General features: G+C 38.6%; 3 protein-coding genes across 3 annotated transcripts; all 3 read left to right on the top strand.

Annotated features, from left to right (window-relative positions):
* Positions 1–185: 185 nt before the first annotated feature.
* Positions 186–8,426, top strand: LOC113735226 (poly(ADP-ribose) glycohydrolase 1). The gene is made up of 11 exons (XM_027262228.2): positions 186–692; positions 824–1,018; positions 1,293–1,396; positions 2,168–2,372; positions 2,558–2,662; positions 3,509–3,627; positions 4,588–4,731; positions 5,315–5,459; positions 5,655–5,855; positions 6,497–6,559; positions 7,573–8,426. The coding sequence occupies exons 1-11, from the start codon at positions 381–383 to the stop codon at positions 7,717–7,719; spliced, it is 1,740 nt and encodes a 579-aa protein (XP_027118029.2). The 5' UTR covers positions 186–380; the 3' UTR covers positions 7,720–8,426.
* A 1,333-nt stretch (positions 8,427–9,759) lies between these two features.
* LOC140038333 (tyrosine--tRNA ligase, chloroplastic/mitochondrial-like) lies at positions 9,760–12,212 on the top strand. The gene is made up of 3 exons (XM_072083646.1): positions 9,760–9,925; positions 10,432–11,433; positions 11,524–12,212. Exons 1-3 carry the CDS (start codon positions 9,775–9,777, stop codon positions 12,021–12,023), a joined length of 1,653 nt encoding a protein of 550 aa, XP_071939747.1. The 5' UTR covers positions 9,760–9,774; the 3' UTR covers positions 12,024–12,212.
* A 145-nt stretch (positions 12,213–12,357) lies between these two features.
* On the top strand, positions 12,358–17,138 carry LOC140038334 (probable poly(ADP-ribose) glycohydrolase 2). Its single transcript, XM_072083647.1, has 3 exons — positions 12,358–14,108; positions 14,383–14,486; positions 14,615–17,138. Exons 1-3 carry the CDS (start codon positions 13,968–13,970, stop codon positions 14,763–14,765), a joined length of 396 nt encoding a protein of 131 aa, XP_071939748.1. The 5' UTR covers positions 12,358–13,967; the 3' UTR covers positions 14,766–17,138.
* The last annotated feature ends 407 nt before the right edge of the window (positions 17,139–17,545 follow it).

The raw sequence follows: 17,545 nt of genomic DNA, 5'->3' as shown, positions 1-17,545 counted from the left end.
CGCCGGATCCGGATCGCAGGGGATTAGTCGGGCCCCGTAAGAATTGATCCGGGCACCCCTGCGTCGACAAAAAAAAAAAAAAAAAAGAACAAACAAAACAAATAAATTGAAAAGAAGAAGAAGAAGAAGTCACTACTACTTACTTATATTGGTCGGTAATTAATGGATGATAATTGACCAAAAACCTTTCTTCCTTTTGCCGTGTGGGCAAAGTGAAAAGCCATATGAGTAATATACTAATAGGCTTTGGTGGGAAGTTTTTGTTTTTTTTTCCGAAGAATTTTGGTGGGAAGTCCGTTCGAGCGAGGGAGTCTGTCTGTCTGGGAAGCACAATACTATTTCTGAAAGATGGAAGGAAGTTGTAGTAAAATTTAAATTAAATGGAGAATGATACTTCTACGGAGAAGAAGAAGAAGAAGAACTCACACGGCGGCGAGGGCGAGCTGGAGTCCGAGGATGACTTGAAGTCAATTCTGCCGTATTTACCCCTTCATCTCTGTTCCTCCTCTCTCTTCTGGCCCCCGCCCGTCGTTGAAGCTCTCAAAGCCCTCTCCCTGGGTCCCCATCACAGCAACGTCCGCTCCGGTCAACTCCTCTCCCTTGCCATCTCCGACCTCCGCAGCTCCCTCAACTATTCCTCCACCTCCCTTTCTTCCTCCGCTCTCCACGGCTACTCCCTCTTCTTCGACGACGTATGCACTTTTCTTTCCCAATCAATTCCTGTCTTTCCTTTTTTTTTCCTTCTTTGATCAATTCTGTCTCGTATTCGTATTGTAATGACGTGTCCACTGCACTTTGCTTTCCAAAAAAAAAAAAAAAAAAGTTGATGCCTAGGGCTGATTCGGTGAGGTGGTTTGAGGAGGTTTTGCCCAAGATGGCTCTTTTGCTCTTGAATTTGCCCTCCCTTTTGGAGACCCATTATCGGCGCCACCAGCAGCAGCAGCAGCCCCTTGATAGTAATACAACTTGCCTCCGCTTGTTGGACTCCCAGCAGCCTGGCCTTGTGCTTCTCTCTCAAGTAAGAATAAGAAGCAAATTCCTTTTATACTCTTTACGGACTTCTTTTTATGCTTCTTTCTATTGGCCGTTTGTTCCTACTAGTTGTCTAGCACCAAATGTTGCTACTTTAACCGATTAAATGCCAGAACGCGTTGATTCTGTTCCATTTTTTATTGACTCTTCTTTCTCTATGCATTTTGATTCACGGAAACTTCTTTTCTTCTGCTCCTACCTTACAATTTGCATTTCTGGTTTACATTGATGGTCGTTGTGTTTGTTTTATTTCCCAACAGGAGTTGATTGCTGCTCTGCTTTCTTGCGCTTTCTTTTCATTATTTCCTGCTGCTAATAGAGGTGCCACATATCTCCCAGCGATCAACTTTCATCATTTATTTGCGTATGTTATCATTCCATCAATCAGCATCATCATCACTTGTGCATACCCCTTCATTATTAACTACTCTGCTATTTTTGCACTCTTGCTTGTCCTTGCAAACTGACACCTTTTCCCTGGCATATTCCCAGCAATGTTCTACGGGGCCCTTTTTGTTGATATCAAAGACTCAAGGACCAACCGGCTTGGGCAACCTTATTGAAAACTGATGATTTTTTTTTCTTTGAAAGTGATGGTCACAAGGTTCCTATGGGTCTGAAGTTTCTTTGGGCTGCTTTGTTAACTGTGTGAAGACTTAGTCTTTCTTCAATTTAGTTTTTCTATGACAACATTTTCCTGGTTTAAAGCTGGCCTTTGAGTTTTTAATTAAGCATGTAGATCAGAAAGCATGAAGAAGAATACACTTAGTGTACTGCATGTGTGTGCTTAATTTAACATTAACAAGGAAGGATTATAATGCATAAGAAGTTGACGACCTACAGCATACAGTTTCATGTCTCCATCTCATATTTTGATATGTGCACTTCAGTCATCGTGGTTGGAGCACAGTCAAACCTTGAAAGTCTAGGATAGTGGCAACTTAGAGAGAGAGAGAGAGAGAGAGAGAGAGGTTGGCTCTACAATCTCGAAGCTTGTGGAAGAGAAGCTATAAACTTTGGGAGTGATTGTGCATATTGTAACTTCATCAATCAAATCTAATGAGTGCTGTTGATTCTTATCTGAATTTTCAGTTCAGTCGGCAAGTGGATATATCTGATACTAATGTTGTTTCAGGTCTCTATATGGGTGTTATGAGGAGTATCAGGAAAGCAAAATAAAGTGCATTGTTCACTATTTTGAGAGGATATGCTTATGCATGCCTACGGGCAATGTCTCATTTGAGCGCAAAGTTCTTCCTTTGGATCAGAGAGCTGTTGGCATTTCTTATCCAAAGCCTGATTTCTGGAACAAATCTGATCTGCCTCTGTGCCCTTTTGAGGTATTGAATGACCAGTGATGCTATTTAACAACTCACACAAACCTTAAAGATTCTTATAAGAATAGAATAGAAAATTACATCTGATTGTGAAAAACTCCTAACCACCACATAACTTGAGAACAAATTGATGCCTACTTAAAGCTTCTTATATGTGCTCCTACTAATGTCCTCACTGTTCTTTGTAGGTCCAAAGGTCTGGTTTAATTGAAGATCAGGTACGTGAAGCTTTGGAAGTGGACTTTGCAAACCAGTATTTAGGTGGTGGTGCTCTCCATCGTGGCTGTGTACAGGTGTTCTTTTTCTTTTGAAACAGCTTTGATGAATTTTTAGTTTGCTTTTAATTTCTTAATCACCCTTCATACATCTCTAGAAGTTGCATATCTGATTCCTGTTGCTAAGCTAGTTTGTAAAGCTTGTGTCTATTAGTGATGCACTTTGTGCATTACGCTTGCAACTTGTTAATGGTCTATAATCCTTTTTGTTTTCCAAATAGATATATTTTTCAGCAGTAAATTACCTGTGCTTTTCTATGGGAAGATAAGTTTTATAGTAATTTACCTTATTTGGACTTTCGTGAGAAGTTGAACACCAGATGCCTTTTGGCTCCTTCTTGGCCATTTGCCTCTACTTTTCACGCTCCCTTTCTTTCCTGCTGCCTTTTTGTGTTTCTATTGCTGCTCCACATGAGGGAGATGTTTCGGTAGCCCATATGGGCTTCCACGACATCTTTGGAAGACTCTGCCACGAACTTTATGAAACTTCAAGTTAAAGTACTGAAGGATTACCTTGTCCCTATTAAATAAGTTTAATGAGTTCTGATTCAGATAGTAAAAAATGCTTATTGGTGTTAGAATGATTGAATGTTTGACATTTGTTATTTATTAAGTTTTTTTTTTAGGAGGGACTTTTTGGTCAGAAAGGTAGATATTTGGGCTAGGACACTTGCATGTAGCTCTATTAGGATACTCTTCTGGTCTTTCAGTGTTTTCTTGGTTAGAACAATCTTGCATGTTTATTTGTTTGTTTTGTGATTTTCTGACTTGAACTAAGGTTACATTAGACTTTTAAATTTTTAAAGGAAGAGTTTGAGAATGATAAAAACTTTCCTGCTACTTAGTTTATAATCTTTGTCTCAGGAAGAGATCCGTTTTATGATTAACCCTGAGTTGGTGGCCGGCATGCTATTCTTGCCTTCAATGGCAGACAATGAAGCTATAGAAGTCGTTGGTACAGAAAGGTTTTCCAATTATACAGGGTGAGTATGTAAAACTGATTACTGTTGAACCATATTATTTTTGTATGGCGGCATATTGATGAATAGGAACAACGACAGCTCATTGAATTTTCACATTTATATTGAATGGAACTATCCCAGACAAGCTGCTAAAATTATGTCTTATATTAAGAATTCCATCCTGGACTACTTGAGATTTGAATGATTATGCTGTTTTTAATAGAAATTAGCAGATGAGGCCTGATTATGGTTGTAATTTGTGTTGTTATATGTAGTTATATTCAAAGTTTAAACTTGTAATTCTTGCTAAATGTTCAGCCCTTGTAATTGTTTTATGGCTGTTATTTTTAATCATGAACAAGATGAGTTATACTTGGCATCTTAGAGAACACACCAGCTCTGTATAATTTTAGGCATAATGATATCGCGGGGCTTGCTGACCTTCTTTTAGGATAATTTCTACAGTCATTTTCTAGATCCATGTGCATATTGCACAGAAAGGTTTTATTCATTAGCAACGTTAATCATTTCTTTTTTTTTTCTGGAAAAAAAAAGGAGGCTGTGATTAATGCAAACATTTTGAACCTTCAAACAAAATCAAACTTGAATAATGGGTCTAGTAGGTTTCGAACCATAATGCAACGAGGTGAGTAAAATAAAATGGACGGGATTTGGGATGAGCTGATCTTGACAGCTCAATGGGCTGCAGGATAGTTTTGGTCAATTTTAGTAGCAGTTTCAGAAGCATGGATTGCACTGTCAATTTGTGCCAAAGTTAAGTAGTATACTATGAATCAGAAAAATGGAGCCAAAGAGTGTTCAGAATGGCACGCAGCGTATGATATTAGATAATCTTCTGCTTGATTACTAATATCAACATGAGAATCAAGGTTTCTTTCTATATTGTACTATGATGTAAATCTTTTATTCGTTTTATTTGCAGCGGCTAGATTTAGTTTTTCGTTGGTATGATTGCTGCAGGTATGCTTCTTCATTCCGGTTTTCTGGTGACCATGTGGACCATAAGGATACTGATTCTTTAGGGAGGCGGAAGACAAGAATTATTGCCATAGATGCACTTTGTAGTCCTGGGATGAGACAGTATGGATCTGAATGCCTCCTGAGGTACATAAATTTTGTTTCTTGGTCTTTCTTGATCTATTTTGATCACGCTATGGGACACCTAGATTTGCCTAATAGCGTGCGATTGCAGAAGTTTGTTGCTACTGGCCTCTCTATGATTTGGGATTTAACAGATAGCTTTCTGGCATGCTAATCTACATCAGTCTGAAGTATGTTCAACGTCCAAAGTACCCAACTGCCTTACATGTTAGCAGTTGTTTAGATGGGTAGTAGGAAACTTCATTCTTTACAATTAAGTGCTCATTTTTGGGAATGAATGGTAGAGTAACTGTAACTGTATTGGTTCTTTATGATCTAATCTAAACCCATTTACCAGAAAGTACAAGGATGTGGATTAGAATGAAAAAGTCTTTGATCTAGGGTAAAGGTTGATGGAAATGAATGAATCTGGGACAGAGTATGGGTGTTATGACATCGTTTGCTTGTCATTAGGCCTTTATAATCTTTTTCCATTATTGCATTATGGTATTGGATTATCTTTCTATGTCTTAAGCATAGATGATTTAGATGGATATCTTGTGTATTAGACAAACTTCTCTAATACTTCTCTGTTTTGGATTGGCAGGGAGATTAACAAGGCATTCTGTGGCTTTTGTGATATGTCTAAGTATCAGCAGTATCAAGACTTGTTCCAATATGATGAACACTGGGAATCTGATGTTGATTTTGACGTAAAGAAATTGAGAGAACAGTTGAGAAATGATGCTATGGTGAGATTTTTTTGCAAACCCTTTTTTAGTTCTCTTTTTCTTCTCTTTGCTTAATGCGTGACTTACCTCCAACTGAACTTGAAGAATTTTTAAATGTATTAATTTGTGTAACTTTCTTAATATTGTGGAACTTTTCAGTATATGCTGCACTAACCAAATGGCTGTTTGCTTCTATTTGTCAATTTTGTTGGGTAGACTCTTGAAGGTCCCTCAACTTCATATCAAATAACTGAAGGAGCACCAGAAAATCAGCTGAATCAGTGCCTTCATAAAAAGGCATTTCAACCTTCGCAGCATCAAGAGGAAATTGGGATTGTCACAGGGAATTGGGGTTGCGGTGCTTTTGGTGGAGATCCTCAACTTAAAGCTATTATTCAGTGGCTTGCTGCTTCTCAGGTGATGCCCTCTACAGGCTTCATTTTCAGCTTCTTTATGTTGTGCAATGCACCAAGTGTGATTAACTGATTCCATATTGGACATTATGACATTTTGCTAGGCTGGAAAGATTTATTTACTGCGTTCTGTTTTCTGTTCTAATTCTTCTTTCTCAGTCTTATATTCCTAGTAAATATTAGATATCCATGTTAATTGTCAGGTGAACCATTTCTATATGTTATTTGATAATACTGAGAAAGTTGCTGAGCTATGTTGAGCTAATGTATTGTCTTGCAGAAAAAATGGATCTGTCATGATGTTGTGTTGAGTCCAAATTTATTCTGAGATAGCTTCTTGATATATGCTGCTCTTTACTTACGTCTTCGTTTCTGTCATCATGATTGAATTCTTGAATGAATTGCAAACATGTGACTTACTAAATCTTTTCTACTGCTGTTGTAATGGAATCTGGTTTAGGAATGGATGCTTTGCCCATATCCTATTTGTGTAATACCATAATTATTTGGCATACAATATGGACATTCTTTCTCTTTCCGAAGACATCAGTTCATAGATTTCGTGCATTTTGTTATCAACTGGTTTTATTTAGTCTTCTCCTTTCAGTTCTTCTATGAATTTTCTGATATTGTCCTATGTTCCAGGCTTTAAGACCTTTCATCTTGTACCACACATTTGGTTTAGAGACATTGGAGGTGCTAGATCAGGTACTTAACTTCTTCCAGCTGTAAATGATGTTTAACGTATTGATTTGAATGTATATGGCATTTTCTCTCTTTTTTTTTTCGTTTTTCTGCTGAATAATGGATTTCTGTTTTAGGAGCACCAAAATAAGTAAAGGACAAGTGGTCTTGGTTACTTTGTGAGCTTTGAGTATGTGGCCTTAAAAAGGGATGATCTTTGGAGTATTTCTTTGTATTCAGACACTTGTTCCCTCCATCATAATTTGTTCTTCACTTCTGGGTCCCAATTCGTATTGCACTTACCTGCACAATTCTCATGTATATCCACATGCACTTGTTGTCAGCTTCTTCAAGGCCAAGCTATAAAAAGTACACGATTGACTGCTATTTGTGCATTGTTATTTCAAAAGGGGTTTCCTAAAAGTGAAGAACAAACTGTATTCTAGTCCTGCAATCTTCTTTTAGAGATGTGATCAAATGGTCAAATTGTGACTAAGTGTTTTGTCTCTTCCAAGCATTTTCTTAATGCTAATCTTGAAAGGCAAACTATCCTTTGGTTGGTTACCTTTGCCAAGGTTTAGTTTGCCCCTTTGACTCAAATTCATTTTGTCCATTTATTACCTATAGCTCAAAGATGGTTGCCATTATCTTTTGGAGTTCTTCTGTTAAATTTATTGTCATTTCTTGAACAAGGAACTTCCCTTGTTTTTAAGGTTGTGGCAGACTAAGTTCAAATTCAAAAAGTAACAAATTGGTGGTGAAGGAGCACGATTGAAACTTTACCAAATTTAGTGCCCGATGATGTGGCTGTTGCATTTCAAGTACTGAAATAATTTCTTGTCAATTGTTTATGCTGCTGAATACTGTGTCTACGCTTTGCGAATTATAGGTCTAACATGCGGCCTATTATTCATTAGATTCTTAGATGCGACTGATTGAACTTTGGACCACGTTTCATTATTTTATGGATGGACACTTTCTTTTCATGCCCATTGGTTGTTGACAATTTTCCCTTTATGTGTTTTTCACTCTTTTAGGTGACCCGCTGGATTATATCCCATGAGTGGACTGTTGGAGAACTTTGGAATATGATGGTTGAGTACGGATCCAAGAGATTAAAAGGTGAAACCAGAGTTGGCTTTTTCAGTTGGCTCCTTCCCTTGGTAGATTCCAATGATGCATGAGCTGTTGGGCATCACCTGAATCTTCATGAGATTTACTGAACATTGACCAAAATTTCTTCTTTGTTGGGCACTTTCTTGGCTTTGGTGCGGCTCATATTTGATTCACCCTGGAAGACTAGCTTAGTGTAAATGCTTTCCTTTACGACTGTTAGTTGTGCTGTGGAAATATAGAATACTTGGCATAATTTTGTCCCTATAGGGTGCGCCGTCTGTGTATCTGAGGGACATTTTATTGTTCGTTAGTTACAAAATGAGATTCTGTAGAGTGAACGAGCAGAAGTGCATCTGGAGTTGCTCTGCACCATGGTTGATTTTGTCTGACCCAAGATGACAGGATGTTCTGTTGGGGGGAGGGGGTTGCATGCATGGAGATGGAGGTTATTTCCTGTCTACTGCCTACTGCCTACTGCCCCGGATTTGAAACTGCTGCGGAAGCATATGTGATCAAACACTGGCTTGCAACAGCAACTCTGCTGCTATCAGAATTTGTTGGTTAGAAAGCTTTGTCTATAACCAACCTAGTTATGAGGATCTAAACCGCATTCATGTATTCCTTTCTTTCTTGTTTAGTGAACGGAGGCTTGTAGAATTCGCTGAAAGATAGGATCAGCTGTTTGGTACGTCTCCTTTTGTACCTATAATTAAGTCTATACACGTTTGGATGAGGTTCAAAAGTTACCATTCATACAAGGACCATTAATTTGTCATATCTTTTTACTTCCACAAAATAAAATAGGGGAAAATTTTTCTCATTACTGAAAATTGGTCTAAACAAAGTAGGGCTGTTCACGAATTAAGTCGCTTGCGAGTCGATTGCGAGCAGCTCGAATACGAGCTCGACTCGAGTTCGAGCTAATCAAGTCGAGTTCGAGCTAAAAAATATTAAGATTGGTGCTCGCGAGGTCGATTATATATATATTTTTTATTTTTTATTTTAATAGTAAAATTACATATATATATTTTTAATATTTTATTATTTGTTAAAAAAAATTATTATTTTATTCATTTTTAAAAAATAAAATAATAATTTTTTTTTATTTTTTAAGTTCGAGCTCGACTCGAATTTGAATCGAGCTCAAGCTTGAACTTGACATTTTGAGCTCGTTGAGCTCGAGTTCGAATTTGAGTTTAATTAGAGATTCGACTCGATTAGATCAAAACTCGATTCTATTCGGTTCGTTTGCACCCTTAACACAAACACAAACATTGGATAGAGCGGGATTAATTTAATGCATGTCTAGATTTGTAAGAGGGTGGTGGATAAACTTGCCCGATGATGACTTTAGGGGATTAATTCTCTCTTTGTGCTTGGTGTTTCATGATGAACATCAATTTTTTTTGTTTGGGGTGGTTTTGAGAGTTCGAGTTTGAAAATACTTTTTCCCATTCTAATGATTAGGCTATTGTAATTTTTCCCATTCCAGGGATTATTTTACCTACTTATATCCTTTTTTTTTCTTTTTCAGTACTCTTAGTAGGCCAGATGCTCTCGTACTAACTATCCCATAATTTGAAATGTAAAAAAAAAAAAAAAAAAAAATTCTAATTTGGCATCTAAAAGGGGTTCCAATACTAGGCATCGTTTTTTCAATTTATGCACTTGATAAATAAAAAAGGAACCAAATATTAAGAGATTTTAGTTGAGCTAAATTTTCTTATAATTGTGGCGATAGCAAGAATCTTAAGGTATGAAAAAAAATGTTTTGTTAAATTTTGAAAGTTGTTATTTTTCATATGGATAATGGAAATTTTTTATTGACCATGTATAGTAATGGCCCCATATGTAAATTAACAAGTTAGATCACATATTTTATGTAACTAATATCATAATTGAGGGCCACTTTTGGCATAAACAAATCTTCTCACATCTGAAATTATTTTTTTATTGTTGCTTTTTTTTTTTGAATTGGACTAAATTGTTACAAGAAAATTGATTTTTACTTTTTAGAGAGGTTAGTGATATTTTTGGAACATCAGGGGAAGGCAGTGAAACTATTAGAAACCTCAGGGGAGGTTTCTGAAATTATCCCTATCATTGTATTTTCGGTAATACTAATGCCAGCAAGAAGAACTAGGAAAGAATTGAGGAGGCCGGTTTCCATCCGCAAAGCAAAGAACTTCACCACTCCACCGCTCCACCTCTCTATCTCTGCCCTCTCTGGATTCAAGCTTTTCACAGTACCAAAACAAAATACTATTGTAAGTGGTAAGAAGCCCGCCTTCAAATCCCTTTCTTGGTTACTACTAAACTTTTGTACCTTCTATGCCATCAGGGGTTAGTAGTAGTACAAATATATCCGAGTCCTCCATGCTGCAAGTTGCCTTTTTTTTTTTCCCCAACTCAAGGTTTGAATCTTTCTCTGTGATTTCAATTGAAATGTGGACAGCATCTTTTCCACTGGGGAGTGAGGGGTTATGGGAGTTTTCCTATGGAGATAACCTTTAGACATCTTCTCCTGTAATTGTAATTTAAAGCTTCTCTATTGTTATCTATTTGTCCTTTTCTTTTCATTTAATCCTTGGAAAATTGCACATTTCCATTTTTCTGCTACAAAGGAAGGGGTTACTCTATGGGGCCTAGTTTGTTAATTCCACATTCTGAGGCTGCTGGGTTGGCTGTTGAATAAGTAGTCTGTATTTAGCTCGAGTCTCATTTTTCAGCACTCCACTGCTGCTGGTGTTTGCTAAATTCTGATATATTTTTTTTCAAAGGATCTTTTAGTTTCATGCCCTTTTATATATATCTAGCAGCAGAAGAGATGTCTGTGGCGGCTTCGGCTGCTGCTGCTGCTGTTGGGGCTGGGGCGGTCGCCTTGTTCAGACTAAACAGGTTGCCTTCTTCCCCCTCCACCTCCTCCTGCTCTTGTCTTCTTCTCAAAGGACTCCGAGCTTTTGCACCATTTCCATACCGATACCACTTCGCTTCTTATTCTACTTCTTCTTTGCTTTCACAAGAAGCAGCAGCTGTTGCTTCCCAACTTCCACGCTCACACGCCGCCAGTACCTCCTCCAATGTGGTGGAAATTCTTGAACAGAGGGGCCTGCTGGAATCTCTCACCAGCGATAGTCTCAGGTCCGTCTGCTCCTCCTCCGCCCCTAACCAACCACCTCTTCGAGTCTACTGTGGTTTCGACCCCACCGCTGATAGCCTCCACCTCGGCAATCTCCTTGGCATTATTGTCCTCTCTTGGTTCCTCCGCTGCGGTCATCGTGCTGTCGCCCTCATCGGGGGAGCCACCGGCCGCGTAGGTGACCCTTCTGGCAAGAGTTCCGAAAGGCCTGAGCTTGACCTTGAAACCCTCCATAAGAACATTTCTGGGATTTCCGCCACCATTCGCCACATTCTTAGCAGGGCTGCTCCTACCCCTGATTCTGTTTCTATCCTGAATAATTATGAGTGGTGGAAAGATGTTAGGCTGCTGGATTTCCTCAAGGATGTTGGGAGGTATGCGAGGGTGGGCACCATGATGTCCAAGGAAAGCGTCCGGAAGAGGCTTGAATCTGATCAGGGCATGAGCTACACTGAGTTCACCTACCAGCTCCTCCAGGGCTATGACTTTGTCCATCTCTTTCGCCAAGAAGGAGTCTCTGTTCAGATTGGTGGCAGCGATCAATGGGGCAACATCACTGCCGGGACTGACCTTATCCGCAGAATTCTTCGCGTTGAAGGGGCAGCCCATGGACTCACATTCCCTCTCCTCCTCAAGAGTGATGGTACTAAATTTGGAAAATCAGAGGATGGTGCCATTTGGCTTTCCCCTTCCAAGTTGACCCCTTATAACTTTTACCAGTATTTCTTTTCAGTTCCTGATGATGATGTTGTTAGGTTCCTCAAGATGCTTACTTTCTTGAGCTTGGAGGAGATTGCACGGCTGGAAAGGGACATGGATACCCCTGGCTATGTTCCCAACACTGCCCAGCGTAGGCTGGCTGAGGAGATTACTCGCTTTGTACATGGCCAAGAGGGTCTGGACGAGGCTCTCAAGGCCACTGAGGCTTTGAGGCCTGGGGCAGCTACCAAGTTGGATGCTAAAACCATTGAGGGGATTGGAGAGGATGTTCCTTCTTGTTCGCTGCCTTACGATCAGGTCCTGAGTCTGTCTCTGTTGGATCTTTCGGTTTCAAGTGGATTGCTTGAGAGTAAATCAGCAGCACGGCGTCTACTCAAGCAAGGAGGGCTTTATCTGAACAACAGTAGGGTTGACAGTGAGGCAAAAAAGATTGAGGCAAATGATATTATAGACGGAAAAGTTATCCTTTTATCTGCTGGAAAGAAGAATAAGATGGTTGTAAGAGTTTCTTGATTGCTTTTGCCTTGGATTATTTTTCATTTATTTTACATCGCAGAATGTTCATCATTGCAAGTTTTGGATTTGTCTAGATTAAACATATGGACTTAGATTTTGGTGGAGTTAATGCTATTTGGAATATCTTTTGTTCCTCTTTTCCGTGATTATTGTATTCTATTATAGATATTACTTATCATTTCAGCAGCTTCACTCTGATCTGAATTTTTTCACTATTAATCATTTATAGTGGAAGTACCCTTCGAAGGCATTCTGCAACTACTGAGATCGCTTAAGTCTCTTGTTTTTGAAATTCTCATTTTGTTTGTTATCTCAAGAATATAGATATAGAATCAACATAGTCTGTAATTATGCACTAAGCTTAGCTCAAGATGAGGAATGGGATAATCCTCAGTGTTAGGTACATTTTTGTAAAGCGAAATTTGGGCCGTTGCCCAACAATTGTACAGTTTTACCTGATCAATATATATATATGTATATATATTATCGTTTCTGGAAAAAAAATTATACTTCATAATGTATAATATATCATCTATTGTTAATAAATTTGCAACTTTCTGGACTTCTTGGTTCACTACACTAAATTGTTTAATGCAGTGGAGAGTGATGTCGATCACAGAATACCTCTTTTCTACAGCAAATATTCTCAAAGATAATAAGAGATGGAAAGAAGCATGTGCTGGGTAAAGGAGTTAAAATCTATAGCCATGCCTTTCAGTTCTTCAGAAGGGGTGACTTTTATAATTCAACTTATACAAACCTAAACTTTCCCAAGCTGCGGAGAAATTTTTAATTTGTTTTGGGCTACAATAGCTTTCGTTGTCAAAGGGAAGTTTTGATTTTGAAAGCTATTGAGAATTTGGGGGTTGTGGGAAGGTATGGAACTGCTGTAAATCCCCTTTAAAACAAATAGAAGTTTTCATTCTTGATGGTACAATAGATGTCATGTAATGGTAAACATTCAATATTCTCCCCTCCCTTTAAGGACAAAAGATTGGTCCCCTGTTTTGGCAGCATCATTTGGTGGGAACAGAGGCAAGTTTCTTTTAGTTATTATCTGAATTTATGCTCCCGGATGATTGTTGAAATGATGTGAGCCAGCTGATTCTCAGGTGAAGGATAAAAATTTGTTATGAATATTAGTTGCTAGTTCTTCAATGGTAAAGGTTCAAATGCTAAATTAACAAATTAACATGCTTCAAAAAAGTTCTTATAGTTCCTCTGAAGACATATTTCCTAGTATTGATAGCAAGAAACAAAAAAGCTTAATGGTCTGAAATGTTACTACAAATCTTCCCCGATATGTCTACTATGTCTGGACTCAAGACACCTCAGCGCTCCCCCCCCCCCCCAAAAAAAAAATTTGTGAGGTGGTTTGACTAGGTCTTCCAACGATGGCTGATTTGCTCTTGAATTTGCGGTCCCTTTTGAGGACCAACTATCAGCAGCAGCTACTTAAGAGTATGCCTACTGTTGCCTCTGCTTGTTAGACACTCTCAAGTAAGAATGTCAACTCTTTATGGAGTACTATTAATACTTACTACTATTAATCATTTGTACCTACTACTAGTTTATAAGCACATAAAGATGGTTTAATCAATTATGTGTGAGAATACAGCTACTCCATTTGATTACATACTGTTCTTTGACAGTGCATTGATTCATGAAAACTTCTTTTGTTCTGCTCCTGCTTTACCATTTACATCTGTTTGTTTGTTTTATACGACAACAGGAGTTGATTTCTGCACTGTTTTACAAAACTTGCATGCAGCAACACACTTAAAAGGGTAAAATTAGTACTGGTCATGGTAAAACTTATCCCGCCAATTGCCAAACTAAGGAAAATTGTTGGTACCAAATTGCAAATCGTACCCATGCTCATTGCTTGCTTGTCCTACTTCGACTATAGTAGAAATGCAAGTTTAGTTCTCAATATTTAGCATGCGCGCTAAATTGGTCCTTAATATTTCAACTAAAAATGAGACCCACTATCGGCGCCAGCAGCAGCAGCCCCTTGATAGTAATACAACTTGCCTCCGCTTGTTGGACTCCCAGCAGCCTGGCCTTGTGCTTCTCTCTCAAGTAAGAATAAGAAGCAAATTCCTTTTATACTCTTTACGGACTTCTTTTTATGCTTCTTTCTATTGGCCGTTTGTTCCTACTAGTTGTCTAGCACCAAATGTTGCTACTTTAACCGATTAAATGCCAGAACGCGTTGATTCTGTTCCATTTTTGATTGATTGTTCTTTCTCTATGCATTTTGATTCCCGGAAACTTCTTTTCTTCTGCTCCTACTTTACAATTTGCATTTCTGGTTTACATTGATGGTCGTTGTGTTTGTTTTATTTCCCAACAGGAGTTGATTGCTGCTCTGCTTTCTTGCGCTTTCTTTTCATTATTTCCTGCTGCTAATAGAGGTGCCACATATCTCCCAGCGATCAACTTTCATCATTTATTTGCGTATGTTATCATTCCATCAATCAGCATCATCATCACTTGTGCATACCTCTTCATTATTAACTACTCTGCTATTTTTGCACTCTTGCTTGTCCTTGCAAACTGACAACTTTTCCCTGGCATATTCCCAGCAATGTTCTACGGGCCCTTTTTGTTGATATCAAGGAACAACCGGCTTGGGCAACCTTATCGAAAACTGATGATTTTTTTTTCTTCGAAACTGGTGGTCACAAGGTTCCTATGGGTCTGAAGTTTCAATGGGTTAACTGTGTCAAGACTTAGTCTTTCTTCAATTTAGCTTTTCTGTGACAACATTTTCCTGGTGTAAATCTGGCCTTTGAGTTTTTAATTAAGCGTGTAGATCAGAAAGCATGGAGGAGAATACACTTAGTGTACTGCATGTGCGTGCTTAATTTAACATAACAAAGGAGGATTATAATGCATAACAAGTTGACGACCTACAGCATACAGTTTCATGTCTCCATCTCATATTTTGATCTGTGCACTTCAGTCATCGTGGTTGGAGCACAGTCAAACCTTGAAAGTCTAGGATAGTGCGCAACTTAGAGAGAGAGAGAGAGGTTGGCTCTACAATCTCGAAGCTTGTGGAAGAGAAGCTATAAACTTTGGGAGTGATTATGCATATTGTAACTTCATCAATCAAATCTAATGAGTGCTGTTGATTCTTATCTGAATTTTCAGTTCAGTCGGCAAGTGGATATATCAGATACTAATGTTGTTTCAGGTCTCTATACGGGCGTTATGAGGAGTACCAGGAAAGCAAAATAAAGTACAATGATTTGAATGTATATGAGATTTTTTCTCTTTTTTATTGTTTTTCTGCTGAATAATGGATTTCTGTTTTTGGAACACAAAAATAAGTAAAGGACAAGTGGTCTTGGTTACTTTGTCGGCTTTGAGTATGTGGCCTTAAAAAGGGATGATCTTTGGAGTATTTCTTTGTATTCAGACACTTGCTCCCTCCATCATAATTTGTTCTTCACTTCTGGGTCCCAATTCCTATTGCACTTACCTGCACAATTCTCATATATATCCACATGCACTTGTGGTCAGCTTCTTCAAGGCCAAACTAGAAAAAGTACACGATTGACCACTATTTGTGCATTGTTATCGAAAAAGGGGTTTCCTAAAAGTGAAGAACAAACTGTATTCTAGTCCTGCAATCTTCTTTTAGGGGTGTGATCAAATGGTTGAATTGTGACTAAGTGTGGTGTCACCTCCGAGCATTTTCTTAATGCTAATCTTAGAAGGCAAACTATCCTCTGGTTGGTTGCCTTTGCCAAAGTTTAGTTTGTCCCTTTGACTCAAATTCATTCTGTCCATTTATTAACTATAGCTTAAAGATGGTTGCCATTATCTTTTGGAGCTCCTCTGTTAAATTTATTGTCATTTCTTGATCAAGGAACTTCCCTTGTTTTTAAGGTTGTGGCAGTCTAAGTTCAAGTCAAAAGGTAACAAATTGGTGGTGAAGGAGCACGGTTGAACCTTCACCAAATTTAGTGCCCGATGATGTGGCTGTTGCATTTCAAATACTGAAATAATTTCTTGTCAATTGTTTATGCTTCTGGATACTGTGTCTCCTACACTTCGCGAATTATAGGTCTAACACACAGCCTATTATTCATTAGATTCTTAGATCTGACTGATTGAACTTTGGACCACCTTTCCTTATTTTATGGATGGACACTTTCTTTTCATGCCCATTTGTCATTGACAATTTCCTTTTATGTTTCTATTTTCACTCTCTTTGATTTCACTGAGCAGGTGACTCGCTGGATTATATCCCATGAGTGGACTGTTGGAGAACTTTGGAATATGATGGTTGAGTACGGATCCAAGGGATTAAAAGGTGAAACCAGAGTTGGCTTTTTCAGTTGGCTCCTTCCCTTGGTAGATTCCAATGATGCATGAGCTGTTGGGCATCACCTGAATCTTCATGAGATTTACTGAACATTGACCAAAATTTCTTCTTTGTTGGGCACTTTCTTGGCTTGGTGCGGCTCATATTTGATTCACTCTGGAAGACTAGCACAGTGTAAATGCTTTCATGTATGACTGTTGGTTGCAATGTGGAAATATAGAATACTTGGCATAATTTTTCCTTATAGGGTGCGCGGTCTGTGTATCTGAGGGACATTTTATTGTTCGTTAGTGACAAAAAAGAAGTGCATCTGGAGATGCTCTGCACCGATTGTTGATTTTGTCTGACCCAAGATGCATGTCTCCTTTTCAATTCACCTGTAAGGGAGAATGGATGAGCTCAAGGGCAGATAAAATGAAGACATTCTAGCTATTCATTGAACAAGAAAATGACAGAATAGGGGGTTGCATGCATGGAGATGGAGGGTATTTACTGTCTACTGCCCACTGCCCCGGATTTGAAACTGCTGCGGAAGCATATGTGATCAAACACTGGCTTGCGACAGCAACTCTGCTGCTATCAGAAATTGGTTAAAAAGCTTTGTCTATAACCAGCCTAGTTATGAGGATCTAACCCACATTCATGTATTCCTCTCTTGCTTGTTTTGTGAACGGAGGCTCATAGAATTCACTGAAAGATAGGATCGGATGTTTGGTCTAAAATTGTTTTGTCCCCTTCCAAGAGTATGACTCTTTTCGTCAAGTTGATCTCTCTATCTTTGTGCCTATAATTAAGTCTATATGTGTAGTATTAGGTTCAAAAGTTACCATTCATACAAGGACCATTAATTTGTCATATCTTTTACTTCCACAAAATAGGGGAAAATTTTTCTCATTACTGAAAATTGGTCTACACAAGCATTGGGTAGAGCGGGATTAATTTAATGCGTGTTTAGACTTGTAAGAGGGTGGTGGATATACTTGCCCCAATAATGTTTCGTGATGGGGCAGGTATCGTCCCTCGCCCCGGCTCCATTTAAAGTGTGAGAGAAAAATTCCCCCCCTCCCCGCTCCCACCCTGCCCTATTATTTTTCCCGCGGAATTAGTACGAGTACGCACCTTTGTTGCCATCCCTAAATATTATTATATAAGGTTAAATGCAGAAAATCTTTATGAACTT

This window comes from Coffea arabica, chromosome 3e (genome assembly GCF_036785885.1).
Source record: "Coffea arabica cultivar ET-39 chromosome 3e, Coffea Arabica ET-39 HiFi, whole genome shotgun sequence".
NCBI classification, from domain to species: Eukaryota; Viridiplantae; Streptophyta; class Magnoliopsida; order Gentianales; family Rubiaceae; genus Coffea; species Coffea arabica.
This window is presented reverse-complemented; position numbering and strand designations above follow the sequence as displayed.